Source organism: Pipistrellus hanaki (genome assembly GCF_964339955.1).
Source record: "Pipistrellus hanaki genome assembly, chromosome: 5".
NCBI classification, from domain to species: Eukaryota; Metazoa; Chordata; class Mammalia; order Chiroptera; family Vespertilionidae; genus Pipistrellus; species Pipistrellus hanaki.
Window position 1 is genome coordinate 46,420,456 of NC_140507.1, and position 17,380 is coordinate 46,437,835.

At 40.6% G+C, this 17,380-nt stretch overlaps 1 protein-coding gene across 3 annotated transcripts in view; it reads left to right on the forward strand.

The window, feature by feature from the left end:
• GAB1 (GRB2 associated binding protein 1) overlaps positions 1-17,380 on the forward strand; it is a 122,107-nt gene that overhangs the window by 89,600 nt on the left and 15,127 nt on the right. For all 3 annotated transcript variants that reach the window (XM_084886350.1, XM_084886351.1, XM_084886352.1), the window contains exons 3-6: positions 5,827-6,046; positions 10,322-10,902; positions 12,618-12,703; positions 12,902-13,205. In XM_084886350.1, the coding sequence (XP_084742476.1) occupies positions 5,827-6,046; positions 10,322-10,902; positions 12,618-12,703; positions 12,902-13,205 (1,191 nt within the window). The remainder of the gene's footprint in view (positions 1-5,826; positions 6,047-10,321; positions 10,903-12,617; positions 12,704-12,901; positions 13,206-17,380) is intronic.

The following is a 17,380-nucleotide window of genomic DNA, read 5'->3' on the forward strand; positions in this document are numbered from 1 at the left end:
TTGACTCCAAAAAGGCCAGGGGAGAGTTGTTTGAGGATCTGAGGTTTGGGGTGCTTGTCCTCAGAAGAGGCCTCAGGAAGAGTTTGACAAGTGGAATTCCTCTCCAGATGCGTGTCTATGGCTGTCCTGACCACGTATCCCCTGTCCACTTCTCTTCCTTGTTAAACAAACACGAAGATCCTATGTGGGGTTTGCCAAGCCAAGAATCAGGAATAATGTTTTTGACCCTATTGTCTTCACGCTTATCCTCAAGTTCATAAGTGTGCCTTTCCAAATATCTATCTTTAGGAGTGCTGGAGATTTCAGTGAGGGGTGGAAAAATTGTATTAACAATCAACATCAAGTTTGGGATTGAAATGAAACAGTAATCATCTCTAATTAGCTTAGGTCAGCATGCTGCTTCCTCTCTGGCCCAGTCAGCAGGCCAAGAGAAGGGCCATCCAGGGCTGGGCTTGGCCCAGCAGGGCTGGGGAAACCCCTTGGTAAGGATTCCAGAATGCCCAGGGGAGCAGCGCAGAGAGAGGGAAGGAGGCATCCAGTGTAGCCAGGAGGCGGCTGATGAGCGAGAGCTCTTCACTGGAGCTCTGGTGATTAAAAGCCTCGAGATCGTGCTTCATGCGGGGCATGAAGGCTACAGTTGTTTTTGTGAAGTGACTCAATGTGTGCACATTTTAAGTAGGCCAGGAGTATCGTTTCTAACTCTGGTTCAACGCCTTTCCTGTCTTGTTTGCATGTACGGTCTATATGTGAGTGTAGTGGAGGATTTTAAAGTTAAAGGCACAGATGAGATAGCTTTTTACTTAACGGCTACTAAACAACCACTCTGTAATGATAATTACCGCATTAGTTTTGTTATGTGATGGATTTTTAGTTAAAATAATTTAAGTCATTGCATAATCTTTTTGCTGATGTTTTTTTTTTGTTGTTGTTTTTTTTTGCCTGCTGCCTTCCAATTTAGAATTTATTTGGAGGTCATAAAGGAAGACTTTTATCCGCATTGGTTATCTTTTTTTTTTTTTTTAATAGATTCAACTGATCTGAAAGACTGAGTAGATGTTCTTCCAGATCTCTTTGTTTTCTTTATAATTCTCCTAAATACATTTAACAAAAGAAATGAGATGTCCCTCTTAGAGGAGCTACATTTTTCAGTTAAGGACTATGAGAGTCTAACTTTTGGAAGCCCATTTAGAGTAAGTAGAATTGAGAACTCCCAAATAAGAATTTCTAATGCTCACCTTGGCTGGTGTGGCTCAGTGGGTTGAGTATCATCCTGTGCACCTAAAGTTTGTTGGTTCGAGTCCCTGTCAGGGCACGGCCCTGGGAGGCAAGCAATCTATGTGACTCTCGCATATTGTTTCTCTATCTCTCCTCCTCCCTTCCACTCTCTCTAAAAATCAATGGGAAAATATCCTCGGGTGAGGATTAGCAACAACAAAAGAAATGTCTGACTGTATGATGTTGAAGACGTGAGTTTCTCAGAGGGAATCAGTAAAAGAGAAACAGTTCTTCATTGTGTACTATCAGGGAGCCACAAAAATATTTATGGTTTTAAAATCAACCACTGAGTTCCCTTATTCATTTGGAGTAGCTGACTTTGCTAGGTTCTGTTTTAAAAACATCTACACACTTAAAGATTTGTATCAAAATAAACCTCCAAGTGCTGCTATTATCCTTTGTGATCTCTTCATGCAGTTTAATGTGACAAGGTGAATATCAATGCCATTACTACTTGCTTTATATTCTCTTTCAAATAGATTTCCCCACCCCCCTCCAATCACTAAGTAGGTATTTTTGTTTTTAACCTAGATCTGCCCCCCTGAGAGCTGAAGATGTCCCCACTCATGGCTTAAAACTGATAACACAAACATGATATTTCATTTTACTAGTTTCAGGCTAGACGCGGGAAGAAATAGACTCTGCTTAGATATTATAGTCTGAGAAAATAACTGTCTCCAGTCCCTAGGAGAATAACTAATTTTCTCCCGAAAACAAAAGGAAAGGGGAAAACTCTGACCTGTGTTTTGATTCCAGGAACCTCTCAAAATATCGTTCCCATGTTATTTCCGCTGCCCCAGGTGCTATTATTGAATACTCAGAATGCTGGCGTGCTGGGTCTGTTTTTGAATTCTAAGCTGGTTGAACTGTGTGTGGTTCCTAGGAGTGCTTTTATTTAGTAGATTTGAGGATAGAAACTAATTTCTTTTGTTTTTCTTGGAAATGGGCAGATTTATTTTTGTTTCTACACCGACTTGGAAGCTGGCAGATGTGCTGAGCAAGTGCCGGGAAACACAGCCTCAGGGTTGTACGCAGCAAACTAACTTGGCGCAAAGGCTCCTGCTCTAATTTTGGCATGCATCATAAGAAAGTTGCCTCTTATCAGTTGAGATACTTTGCTCAAAATGCCCAGATAATAGTGGCTTAAAAAAAAAGTGTGATTCTCTGTTTGATTTTCTTCTTTTTGGGAAAGTAGGTTAGTGATTGTCTGACTACTGTGTTATACACCTGAAACTAATACCAAAAAATATGTAAAAAATAATAATATTAATAAAATATGTAAAAAATAATAATAATAATAATTGCTAATAAAATAATAATCTAATAGTAGGTTGAACTAACATATAAGAATACACATATGCTTCCTCTCCTGATTCTTATTAGGGAACTTTCAAATTTCTTTTTATACACTTTGTATTTGTGTATCACTTACTACTATGAAAAGCACAGAACTTAAGTGTACAGTTAATATAGTTTTATATATTCATCTATATCTATATATAGAAATCTGTGTAGTTGGCACACTCAGATCAAGAAATGGAAATTTCCAGACCCCAAAAGGTTTTCTCATGCTTCTTCCCAGTCACTCCCTCAACCCCAGAATAAAAGCCCAAATAACCATTATTTTGCATTTATAACCATAGATTAGTTTTGCCTATAGTTGAAATTCATATAAATAAAACCTTTGAGTCTGGCTTGTTTTTCCTAATCTTAAGTCTGTGGGATGCATCCCTGTGGCAGGTAGCAGTTCTTCATCCTATGTAGCATTACACTCTGTGACTGTACAACAAACTTTTAACCAATTTGAAAGTTGATGGTCATTTGGTTCCTTTATAATTTTTAGTTAATATAAGTAAAGCTCTTGTGAACATTCTTACACATGTCTTTTGATGGACATGACACTTAGTTTTTGGGATACATACCCATGAGTGGAATTGCTACATCATAGGATATATATATATATATTTAGTGTTAGAAGATTTAGTAGCTTTTGTTTTCCAAATTATTCTATTAATTGCTTTTCTACCAGCAGTGTAGGAGACTTTTAGTTAGTCTGCATTTTAACCAACACTTGGTATTGTCAGTAATTAATTTTAGCCATTCTAGGAAATGTGTAGTGGTATCTCACAGTGGTTTTAATTTGCATTTTTCTGGGGACCAAGTCAACAGAGTTGATTTTGTTTTATTATACATTTTAAAACTACTGCCCCTGAAATCTTGATTCATTGAGTCTCCTGAGATGGAGCCCAGGCACCTACATTTCTAAAACACCCCACAAGTGATTCTGATGTCACGACACCTCTAGGATAAGAATTAGGCATTTATCACCACTTCCTAAAGGTTTATTTTCACAGTCTCCAAGGAAGTTTTCACAATCTGTGAAGGAGATGGTCATGACAAATAGGATTAAAAATTTTTCTACTTCAAGTACATGAAATAGATTGGGCTTTGATTAGAGGTCTCCAATATTTGACTAAATAAACTGAAGAAACCGCAGGTTGCTTCACTGAAAATTGCAACTAATTGTTGTTTCTTGTTTGTATCCATTTTTGAGATTTACATTTATAAAATGTTCTTTCATAAAATAAATGGTCTGTTCAGAAGTAAGCAGATTATTTTAGCATTAATGATAATGCATACCCTTTGTGGGCTTTTATTTGCTAAGTTATTTAGACATAGATCTATTCAAAGTGCTTCTCTTTACAGGAAAAAATATTTATTCAACAGACCAGATAAGTCAGTAATCAATAGAAACTGAGTAACCTTGACCTATTTCCCTTTAATTGTGAGTATCAAGATAACACTTTTGCAATAGAAACCAGAGCATATTCTATTAGCAGATGTCACCCATCTTTAGAGAAAAGGATCTCCTCGGGTCCAACAAGGACATGAGCAGCACCACAGTTTTATTACCATATGCTCAGGTAGAGCATGTTTGTGTCACAAAATCTGCAGACCCATGACATCAACTTTTAAATATTCTCCTTACCAATAAGAAAGGGTAGAATTGCTTTCCTAGGTTTCAGCTCTTGAGCCATTTGATTAGAAAAATATATATATTCTTTTGAATATTTAGAGGCATTATCAGAGCAACCCAACTTCTGTGACGGCATTAGGGTTTCAAATAGGATAAAACTGTGCATTAAGCTAGGGACAGTGGCAGGCCAGTTTATTATTTGCGGTTCTCCTCAAACGAGTCTGCTTCTCTCCACTGAAAGCTGGTTAAGACTTTGCCTACTGTGTTCATTCGTTTTCTAAGTAAAATTCCATTAGGAGTTTGCTCCAACAGCTTATTAGCCCTTTAATGGATACTAATTATACTCTTCATGCCTTCTGAATTAAGAAATAACTCAGGAAATAATTTTACTCACATAAGCAAACCCTAAACTGATATTTGATTCTCAGAAACTTGATCCCAACATTACTTGGGAAGGGCGGTAAGTTAGAAACCTAGGAGAGCCAAAAAGCAACAAACGTGGTCCATTCAACTACTTGTAGAGCTGAATGGGGGCAAATGACATGTTTTTATAAGACAGAAGTTTCTTTTTCAGGTCAGTTGATTTAACTTTGGCCAGTAATTTAATTTAGAGAATTTTATTTAGAGAATATTAAGACAATGCAGTGCTTACAGTAAAATATGAAGAGCTGAGTATGATGGCCAGATTAACATGAGAAAAATAATCCTGAAGACTTAACTTTGAAAACGGTACATTTTCTGGGCCAAAGTGGTAGGGCAGTGTCCCTTCCCTTTTCAGGAACGTTGCACATCATGTTGTTTGGGATGGTGGGGCTTGCTTTTTATGGCTATTGGGAGGTCTTTTTTTTCGTGAGCTTGCTAATGAACATAATGGAAGTTTCTTCCTAGTTCCTGGCCCTTAGTTAAGTGCTTAATAAATTATTTCTTTACTTGCCGACACCTTTTGCGTGGAAATCCTACATAAATTCAATAAATGGCAAATGAGATGATAAGCTGAGGGAAGCGGTGGTGCCTTCAAGAAAAGCTGTTTCCCTGAACGTGAATCCCCAGTTAGAACTAGCTCTCCCTGGTTGACTAAGAAGGAGAACGGATGAACAGCAGCGTAAAGATGAGGTCAAGAGCTGACCCTGATACCCGCAGCACCATGGACCTGCAGGCGCCACGGAATAACATGGGCCACCGTGGAAGGTTGGGTTGGCTTAAGAAGCACTGTGTCATCAGGGGGGAAAAAATATGCCTTTTGTGCTAAAGATGGTAGGATATGGTAGATCATCTTCCTTTCCAGGAGCCTCAAAACTAAAGACTGTTCAAGGCAAGATTAACCATGGCTCCTTTACAGCTTCTGGAAGAAAGATCCCTACTCTTCAGATCTCTTGAATATGAAATGATTATCTTCTGTACAAACGGTGTCATTTTAGGTCATATTTGTTTTAACTGACAGGATCACGGTTTAGCCTAGTTCCATGTATTTAAACAACTTACCTCCAAACTTTCAAGTGGCTTTGCTTAAGAAAAAAAACAAAAAAAACGCTTAACATGGGATAGAGAATGACAGCCCCACTTTGGTGTTGCAGATCCTGTGAAGCCCCCTGGCAGCTCCTTGCAAGTGGATTTACCGTCAGCAGTCATTACATCACCACCGTCTGCCCAGGTGGACTCGTCCTCTGCTGCCCACCCTCCTCCATATCAGCTCCTTAACCTGCCGCCACATCTGGAGACTCTTGGCATCCAGGAGGATCCTCAAGACTACCTCTTGCTAGTCAACTGTCAAAGCAAGATACCTGAACCCACCAGGTAAACCACGTATGCCTGTGTGTGTGTGTGTGTGTGTGTGTGTGTGTGTGTATGTGCCTGTGCGTGCGCACGCACGTGCTCTCATTTAGTAATCTTACCTATAAACTTTTAAGGTTTAAAAGAAACCATCCATATAGGCTTCTATTTTATGCATATATTTCAAGTTTATATTCCTCCACTAATGATCTCTGTTCTTCATGAGGTTTTGTTGAAGAAACACATTCTCTAACAGGGGTCCTCAAACTTTTTAAAGTGGGGGCCAGATCACGGTCCCTCAGAGAGCTGGAGGGCCGGACTATATGAACTACTAATTCCTACTGTAACACCTCGGCTGCGCTCACTGCCCAAAAAACCTGGCGGGCCGGATCAGACTCCTCTGCGGGCCGCATGTGGCCCACTGGCCGTAGTTTGAAGACCCCTGCGCATCTTTGGCAAGGAACACTTTTGCCGGAAGCTCTTTTGGAAACCTGTCTTCCGTTTCATAGTCTTTGTTACAGACTCACAGTATTACTTGCTTAACAGATTTCACTGGTTTATAAATGGTGATCTTGCTCCATTTCTTATGTGATTGTAAACCAGCCAAGGGTCATCTTTTGTTTCTGAAGAAGGAGAGGAATACCTACTACTAGAAGATTTTGAAAGCAAAACGATTCCATTGCAGTGAGTGTGTTGTGGTTGCTTTGGATCTGTGTGAGAAATCATACAGGTAAAATCCCAATATAGCAAAACATATGGGAAATACAAATTGAGCTTCCGTGAAATTGGATGAAATCAAATATATTGCTAAAAGCTATGAAAGGTGGATTTTCCTACCTTGCAATGAAATGGAGCTTACTCAAGCCTTCACTTTACAAATTTTAAGTAGAAAGAGGTATGTGTGTTTTGGTGCTGGACCATAGATATCATAAAGACTTTCCCAAATCCTGCTTTACCCGTCATTTCCATGCCTGCTCCACGACCCCTCTCTTTTAAGCTGTAAGATAGTTGAATTTGATATTGAGTAATTGGAAGGCTTGAAGTCATGGTAAGTATTGGAGCTAAAAATAATGTTCAGGAGGCCTGTCAATGCCATTAACAGCTGTGACAACTAATGATATTGGTTATATTTATTATCTGAATTTGTAGTATAATTGTAGGCATGAATTGCATAGTAGATGTGAAATATTTTTAAACAGGGTTATTGGATACTAAGTATTAATGTTTTATAACAAAAATATTTTTTGCATGTAAAAAGTGACTGTTACTGGGATGGAAATACACAAAGCACTTGTTCAAAAAATTTTTATATAGAATTTTTAAGATCCACAAATTCATTTCTGTGACATATTCCCTAAGATAATGGAATCAAACACTCCAAAATGCATTTCTATATATTTGTTGTAATGGGATTTTACCTGTAAGAGAAAATAAAATAATTTATAAATCAACACTACTTAATAATACCAAATTCTAACTTGATTTTTGCTTGTTTGCCGTGAGTATTTAAAATTACACACTCGCAACTTTGTTACCTCTGCTACTAACTAAGATTTTATTTTACGGAGAGTCCCAATTATTTTTCAGTATCAACTTTTTAAAAGCCAACAGCTAAGTGCCAGTTTTCAGTACATTATCTTTTTATATAAAAATCTTTAATTGAACTCACTGTTAACACAGCTTTCCTGTTCTGGTCAAAATTATGCTCAAATATATTTTGCATTTATTTTTTATTTTATTTTTTTTGCAAAAATGGCAGTTAACAAATATTTATGATGTGCCCACTATTTTGTTAGATGCTCTGAAGGTACAAACTAATTACATAGGTTACAGCCCCCTCAGATACAGTCACCTTCACAGTTTACAAGTAAACTTTGTGAAGAAGTCAAAACATGTACACATTTTAAACATTTATAGATGGAGGCAAGATAGGAGAATTGCTTTGTAAACCCTTTTTCAGGCTACAAGTCTCAGCTCAGACTCATGTAGGAAACATTTCCCCAAACTGCCAGGCTGGATTAAATGCCTCTGTGGGTCTTTATAGCATCCTGGCTATACCTTCATATCTCTGTTTTATCATAGATTTGGAAACAGATTGATATTTTTATTCACTCTCCACTAAACTATAAGCTAGTCAGAGGCAGGAAGTTTATTGCTCCTTGTGCTTCTGGCATCTTATAGCTCACATGTTTGAATTCACTGACAGTGCACATTTTTAGAATATGTGTTAATATGTTGGAAATTACTACCCAGGGAGCAGTAGAATTTGAACTACACCTGGTAGGTGAGAGAAAGGGAGGCTATCATTAGTAATTTGCATAAAAATGCTTGAGGGATAGGAGAGGTGAAAATGAGAGTGCTGAGTTGAAGATCAGGAGGAAGAAAGCCTGGTTGGAGGAAAGGCTTTGGCTTGCGGGACAATAGGACATAAAATAGGACATAAAAGGTGGAGCCAGGTAAACCTCAATGCTAAGGGGCGTAGTTTGCTGGCTTTTTGTAGTTCCCACGCCCATACAGGTCTTAAACAGGATTTTCTCTGGGTGTATAAGTGATCTGAAAACCACGTTTGAAAAAAACAAATTTTTTAATCCTCACCTGAGGTTATTTTTCCATTGACTTTTAGAGAGAGTGGAAGAAGGAGGAAAAGACAGAGAGAAATATTGTGATGTGAGAGGAACACTTTGATTGGTTGCCTCCTGCGCGCGCTCTAACCAGGGCCCAGGCCGGGGAGGAGTCTGCAATCGAGGCGCATGCCCTTGACTGGAATCGAGCATAACAGTATGATCCCACGCACAGATTGGCAGAAAAGGGAATCCAGGGTACAGAAGTTTACTTAGGAGGGTTCAGTAGTATAGAACTTAGCAGAGATCTGAACTAGGGTTGGTGACAGTGGGACTAGAGCAAGGGATGGACACTTGGATAGGAAGAGAGACTTCGTGCCTGAGTGACGGTGGAGATCAAAGAGAATGAATCTAAGCTGATTGGGTTTTGAACCTAGAGAACCTGAATGAGGACATTTCTTTTAAGGGTAAATCGGAAAGGGCTGTCAAAGTTGGGTTTTGTCTGATACACATAAGCTACTGGGATAACTGAGTAGAAATAGGAACAGATGGAAAATATGGGACTCATAGAGGGGAGTTGTCAGCATTCTCTGGAAGGTGACCATATGAGACAGGAGAACTTCTTTAACGGTGTGTGTGCTCACGAATGAGAAGATTGAATTCTGTTGGCCATTCCTAGGCAGAGAAACAGAAAGAAGGAACCTGTCAATGAACAAGGGGATGATCAGTGAGAGACGAGGAAAATTAGGATATCACAATATGGGTTCTTTATAACATCAGGAATGCCAAAACATAAATGGAGTACACAGAGCCAGGAGTTACTAAAATATCAGGGAAGCTAAGCCCTTAAAAAATCTCTCACAAGTTCATTTTTAAAACTAGTATGTTCAAGTTCCTACAGCACTTTGGCCAGCATGCATGGGTAGCTAAGGATCCTGTTTAACATTACAGAGTGTGCTGGTGTCCAGATTGTACCTTCATTTGGCCTTACACCCAAATTTTGTGATACGACAGAATGCAGAGGCTGAAAATGGACCCAAAGCATAAAATATACTTTAGTGAGATTCCTCAAGGTTACAGTAATTGGTTTGGAATTGGCTCACTCTGTGACGTGTGTTTTGATCCTCTTTACAGTATCAGCTAAATGCTTGTTAAAGAAAATTAGTAGAAAGGAGGATATACCACGCCTTTCAAGTTGCCCCCTCCTTGTAGATCACACTGAATCTATTCAATACTTGGTAACCTTAGACTGTCAGTGGCATAGAACAACAGATTTGCCACAGGTGGGCGACAGAGCAGTGGGACCGTCTTGATAAATTGTGTTGGCACCACATTTTTTGCATGCTCTTCCGAGGAAATGCTTTTCCTTGTGTCTGTACCTTAATCATTTTACCTTTCTAATTCCGGTACGTCAGGGATTGTGGTTTTATGTGTGGATTTCATAGGTGGAGTTGGGGGTGTGGGCAGGTCCAGGCCAGAAATTAGGAAGAATGCTTTTGGTGGTTTTGTGGTGGCGGTGGTGCTGTTGTCTGGTGTGCAATCAAAAAAAAAAAAAAAAAAAAAAAAAAAAGCAGCATTCGTGCTTTCCATCTCATGGATCACACACACACACAAAAAAAAGTCTAATGAAAAAAAAAGCCATGAATTTTGATTGCTAAGCTATCACTATATGTATTGAAAAGCGGTCGTGTGCCCTCACCGTGTGTTTTATTTTCTGCCGTGAACAATTTTTATTTAGAGCACACGCTGATTCTGCAAAATCCACCTCCTCTGAGACGGACTGCAACGACAACGTCCCCGCGCACAAAGCCCCTGCGCAGAGCAAACCCGGGCTGAACGGCTTCTTCCCGCAGCACCTGGTGTACGACTCGCCGCCGCCCCGCGCCGCGCCCGCGCCCGCGGACGCCGGGCTCTACAGCCTGCCCCGCAGCTTCTCCCACGACCTGCTGCCGCGGGCGGTCCCGGCCGGCGCCGACGCGGACGGCGAGCTCTACGTGTTCAACACGCCGCTGGGCACCGCGCACGTGCCCGTCAGCTACGACATTCCCCCGACGCCCGGCAACGCCTACCAGATCCCACGGACGTTTCCGGATGGACCCCTGGGACAGACGTCAAAGCTGGACCCCATTCCAGACGTGCCCCCGCCCCGGCCGCCCAAGCCGCACGCAGCCCACGACCGGTCTCCCGTGGAAGCGGGCAGCCTTGCCCGCGCCGCCTCCGACACCGACACCAGCTACTGCGTCCCCGTCCCCGCCGCGGGCATGCCGGCCTCCCGCAGCAACACCATCTCCACCGTGGATCTGAACAAGCTGCGCAAAGGTCAGCGCCCCTTGGCTCCCACTCTGTTCGAGGTTCATGGTAGAAGATGTGTTGTTCCGAATATGTGTTCTTTTTTTTTTATTTATTTTTTATTTTTTAAAATACATATTTATTTTACAGAGAGGAAGAGAGAGGGATAGAGAGTTAGAAACATCTATGAGAGAGAATCATCGACCAGCTGCCTCTTGCACACCCTCTACTGGGGATGTGCCTGCAACCAAGGTATATGCCTTTGACCGGAATCAAACCTGGGACCTTTCAGTCCGTAGGCCGACGCTCTATCCACTGAGCCAAACCGGTCTCGCCTATTTGTTCTTTAAAAAAAAAATAATAATACATTCTTAACTGATTTCAGAGAGGAAGGGAGGAGGGGGAGAGAGAGAGAGAAACACACTGGGGATCGAGTTCACAACCCGGGCATGTGTCCTGACTGGGAATTGAACTGGTGACCTCCTGGTTCATAAGTCTATACTCAACCACTGAACCACGCCTGCTGGGCTGAATATTTGTTCTGTTAAGCATAATAGGATACTAAATGATAGTCCTTTGTTTCTTCAGTCTTGCAGTTACCTACTCATGTAGCAAAGATACCAGGGTCTCAGTAGATTCCCAGGAGACTGTGTGGGTATGTGACTGTGTGTGTGTGTGTGTGTGTGTGTGTGTGTGTGTGTGAGAGAGAGAGAGAGAGAGAGAGAGAGAGAGAGAGAGAGAGAGAGAGAGAGGAGAGAGAGATAGGTGTGCCTTTGTGCATGTTCTGCCAGAAGGGACAAAGAGTTGGAGTTTTTCATCCCTGAAGAAGTATAGCCTTAGGAATTATTTCCTGCCTCAGGAAGTCTGCACCCTCACTCCCTCTTTCTATATATCTTGGGGGAAGGGAGGGTAGACCCTGATGGGAGAGAGGAACAGGAAATGGGCCAGCCACACAGCTTCCGAGACTCATACCCTTTCCTGTATGTGTGCCCTTAGGGCCACTTCTATGTGTCACATCTGTGGGGCTCCGTTTCCTTCCTCTGTAGATAAGCAATGTTTGCGTTGTGTCTGGCAGGTAATCACCAGTCCCAATCAAGCCGCTCTGATTTTTGCTGTTTTTTATTTGTAAAGCTCTGAGCCTTCTCTCTCTTTATTCCTCGTCACTTCATTTATTCCTACTCTGTCCCCTCGAGCCTTCCAGAAGTTACAGAGCTTGAGAGGAGAAAAGTTGAGTCTGGGTTATACCCTAAGATTCTTAATATCCTAAAAATAGAAAGTCAAAGTGTAAAATTTCATACCCTAAAAATGATGTTATCCAGCTGTCTTAAAGAAGATAAAGATTTAATGCATCTAATTCCCTTGAAGTGTTTGTGTAATATGGGTGTAAGTTAGTGAGATATAATGGAGGCCCAAGATGGTGCAGAAGGTAAGAACATAGAAGTATATTTTTCTCCATTTTTAGGTAACCCACCACCACCCCAGCTTAGACAGACGTCTACTCACTGTCATAATCAAACACTGTTACTGATTAACATGTGACAAGTGCCTGCATTTTCTAGCGGCTTAACATGCCAATTCAAGATACTATTCTGTGAGCATCCTTTTTAAGGTCTGTGCGCATATGTACCTGCATGTGTGTATGTGTGTGTTTAAAGAGAGAGAGAGAGAGAAAATAGGTCATTCCTGATTACCCTGAGAACTGGCAAATGTGGGAAAAAATGTTTATAGTTTGTTCTTTATTTTAGATGCTAGTTCTCAAGACTGCTATGATATTCCACGAACATTTCCAAGTGATAGATCTAGTTCCCTTGAAGGCTTCCATAACCACTTTGTAAGTATAACTGACCTCGGCATGATCGAGTGTATATTTCATTGTCAAAAAAATCTTGATGCTTATTTCCCTGAGACTAAATGAGATTATGAAATAGAAGCCCCTTCAGATCTGTATGAAATAGGTGTGACGTGCAATTATGTTTTCCTGTTTGACAGTAGTTTTTGTTTATTAAGAGAAAATGTATGTGTGTTTTAGAAAACCAAAAATGTATTGACAGTGGGAAGTGTATCAAGTGAGGAGCTGGATGAGAATTACGTGCCGATGAATCCCAACTCTCCGCCGAGACAGCATTCCAGCAGTTTTACGGAGCCCATTCAGGAGGCAAATTATGTCCCCATGACCCCAGGGACGTTTGATTTCTCCTCATTTGGAATGCAAGTTCCTCCTCCTGCTCATATGGGCTTCCGGTCCAGCCCCAAGACCCCTCCCAGAAGGCCCGTCCCCGTTGCAGACTGTGAACCACCCCCCGTGGATAGGAACCTCAAGCCGGACAGAAAAGGTAAGCAGAGCAGGGCACAGGAGAAGGGGCTAGCTCTGCCTTGAACTGTCACTAAATCCAGAACAGGATTGAGACTAGAAATCCTGAAGTATTTCCTATTACCTTAGTTATTAACTTGTTTAAGGGATATTGCTGTTATAGAGTAATAATTATTATATGTTGATGCCTACATGAGATTTTAAAATCTCCTGTCTCGACAGCAGAGGTTACAAACTAGAGCACTCACAAGGACTGGCAGGGAAGAGGAGGAGAGAATTGGGAAAAACTTGAGTGCCCCAATTGGAGTAACTAACTGCTCCTGGACCACAACCCTTTATTGACTTGAGAAAGTAATAAAGATCCGTACATGCAAATCTTCTGATGTATCAGGAGAAGCCATAAATTTCACCTTTTATCTGTACTGTCTTTTGACTTTTAAGTTCTAAGAACTAATTTGATTATTTTAAAAGAACAAAACATTGCAGATCAAACCAGAGTATATGGTATCAAATCAAACTTGAGAAACTAATGTGGCTGACAGCGATATTGCTTGTTTAATCTTTCCATTTTGTTGTATAACAACTTCTTAAAATTATTCTTCCTTGCTGGGGAATAAATAAATGCTTTAGTCTTTTCTTTCATACTGGCCTTCATAAGTAACATTAATTCTCAAGTAGCATGGTTTGTCAAGAACTCCATGGAAAAGAAACTTTGCAGCCAAATTGGTGATATGTAATAAAGGTTTAAAATTTTAGGTTTGAGTGGTTAACACCCTCATCGCTAGCTGTGTTTGTAGCATTGCTGTTAATGTGACTTAATCTGGACCATCGAGCACATTATTATATCGGCTGTGACTAGTGGCACAACTTCTGGGGTATTCAGCACATTTGAAAAGTCTCATGTGCTATACATAGCTTTTACCTTTTTTAAAAAATATGTATTTTTTTTTTTATCGATTTCAGAGAGGAAGGAAGAGGGAGAAAGAGATAGAAACATCAATGATGACAGAGAATCATTGATTGGCTGCTCCGGCATGCCCCCCATTAGAGAATAAGCCTACAACCCTGGCATGTGCCCTTGACTGGAATCAAATCCAGGACCCTCAATCCGCAGGCCAGTGCTCTATCCACTGAGCAAAACTGACTAAGGCTATACGTAGCTTTATTTATTTATTTATTTATTTATTTAAAATATATTTTATTGATTTTTCACAGAGAGGAAGGGAGAGTGATAGAGCTAGAAACGTCGATGAGAGAGAAATATCGACCAGCTGCCTCTTGCACACCCTCTACCGGGGGGGGGTGGGGGGGGGGGTCCGCAACCAATGCACATGCCCTTGACTGGAATCGAACCTGGGACCTTTCAGTCCGCAGACCGACGCTCTATCCACTGAGCCAAACCGGTTTTCGGCTATACGTAGCTTTTTAAGAGCATGTAATGTCTGTGTAAATTTCTCATTAGCCTGGGCTTAGATTGTTAATATTAATCCTAATTAAGTATCAGTTGTGGGGAAGGGAGACAGACTCACTCAGAGTAACTTAAGAAAGTGAGTTTTGCCAAAACCAGTTTGGCTCAGTGGATAGAGCGTCAGCCTGTAGACTGAAGGGTCCCAGGTTTGATTCCAGTCAAGGGCATGTACCTTGGTTGCAGGCACACCCCCAGTTGGGGGGAAGGGGTGCAGGAGGCAGCTGAATGATGTTTCTCTCTCATCGATGTATCTAACTCTCTATCTCTCTACCTTCCTCTCTGCAAAAAAATCAATAAAAGATATAAAAAGAAAAGAAAAAGAGAGTTTTGTTTCCTTTTGCTGTGAGGAAACTCTTGTGCTGAAGTGAGAAAGTGATTAGGAGCCAAAGCACCCCTCGGGTACTGGCACTTCGTCCTGCTCTCTGCATGTCTGTCCTGTGGGAAGTCTTTGCGTCTGCTGTGTTCTCTCTCACATTTCTTCCTTCTTTGTGTTCCTCTACTCTTGCTCTACTCTGTATCCTCTGCTTGATTTGGTTTTCTGCTTTCCCAGAGCTCGGCCTACAGTGCCCCTCGGTGGCCGGGATGCTATCTCGTGGCCCCTTTGTACAGGCCCTTGCAGCTTCCGCATCTGCTAGTTCCCTCTTCATCATTTACTCACTTCAGGTCACTCAGAGAGATTGGTCTCACTTGTCATTCACGCCAAACCAGATGACGGATTGTAGGCCAGCCCATAGTTTGGCTGCTGTTGGGTCCACCTTTGGTCCAACATCTGGAAAGACGGACACATCTAACACCCATGCCACCCAGACAGCCGCAGAAGCAGGCCATGATCCGGATGGTTACCTTAGAAAGGGTGTAAGCATCACTGGCTTTTTATTTAATAATTTTTCCTTCTCTTACTCTTTGTCCTCATTTGTCTTTAAGTTATTTAGACACTATTGGTCCTTTTCTTCTTTGCCTGCAATATGTGCAAGTATTTTTGGACATGCGTACATTTAGCATGGAGCTCAAGGTTGCCAAAGGATTAAAAATACAAGTGTCATGAACTCTTTGCAGTTATTAAATATTCATTTTAATGCTACACTGGTTCTTTTCTTATTTTTTTGTAATCAGTGCATGGTAGCAGCAGAGCCATACTTTTTAACGACAGTCGTCACAGTTGTGTATCTTGAGGTCTCCCATCAATGTGGAGGTGGTATGGGTTGGGTGAGATACGGGCTCCAACTCCCACCTGTTTTACTTCCTGCCTGTTCCTTCCTCCCCTTGGGCTGTGTATAATTCTATGTGGTAAGCTTAATGCAGAATCAGAAAAGATCCTTATTTATATGTTAGAAAAGTAAAATAATGCTTTTAGTTTCATCTAGATCTAACAAAGCTCATGTACTCCATATTATAATAGACAGCATATCATAATAATATGGCATGTATTAGTATACTATATATGATATATATATATAAATATATATATATAAAACATATTTGTATATTTACACCTCCCTATGTGTATAGTGACAATATATTCTAGCAAATGGCAAAGTAATTAACCTCCATAAAGTGACTTCTGGAGATTGTGTTCAGTCTTTTACAAAATTAGCTGAACTGTTAAGAGACAGTTCTGAGCTCATGGGCCAGAATATTTATTTGGTATATTTTCTTAGATGCAAAATGAACTTGAGAAAGCACCCAGAATAAATACCCACATAGTTTTTTGCAAAATCAAGAAGAATGGGTTTTGCAAAATATTAGTTACTAAAATCATAGTAATAAAGAAAAAGTTGCCCTAGCCGGTTTGGCTCAGTGGATACAGCATTGGCCTGTGGACTGAAGGGTCCCGGGTTCGATTCCGGCCAAGGGCATGTACCAGTACCTCAGTTGCAGGCTGGGTCCCTGGCCATGGTCAGGGCGCATTTGGAAGGCAACCAATCGATGTGTTTCTCTCTGTGTGTCTCTCCCCCTCCCTTCTATTCTCTCTAAAAATCATTGGAAAAATATCCTTGGGGGAGGATTAACAAAAATAATAAATAAATACGAAAATATTTTTGCTTTTCTTTAGTAGTATCCTACTTTTTCAGTAAATATGACACAAGAGAGGATGCATGAGAAGGTATTTAATATTGCAGGACAAACATTGTCAACCTACTTTAGAAAGTTTTAACTCTTCAAGAAAAACACATTTTAAACCTAAATTCAGATCTTGAAGCAAAGTTTATTCTTCAGAACTTAAATTGTAAAACAAATGTCTTATTTGGTAATGAAATTCTTTTCATTATCATAGCATCAGATGAGTCTGTTGTAAATTTCTCATTCTGTGACATCAGATACATGACTCAATCTGTTATTCTAGTATCTCTTATTAACTCAACATCATAATAAACAAACCTAATTCTATCAAATATGGCTTGATTAGTTTCAGAGCCTGGTTCAACATCCAGTATAGCCATTTTCTAGAGTATCTTTGGAAGGATCTACAATAAATGAGTGACATTCTAGCCTTATTTATACCCCCAATTATAGACATCAGCTGCTGTAGTTACTAGTACAGATGAGTTTTTCAAATACTTCCGAGTAACTGAAGCTGCAGAAATACATAGATATTCTAAACTCGTATGTTTAATGTATTTTCATGGATCCTTCGCCAATCCCCTAACCTGCAGTTAGCTATATTTTTACCCGTGCCATTTCTGTCATGATAGTATTTGTTTTGAACCAAGTTTTGTGTATATTACTAG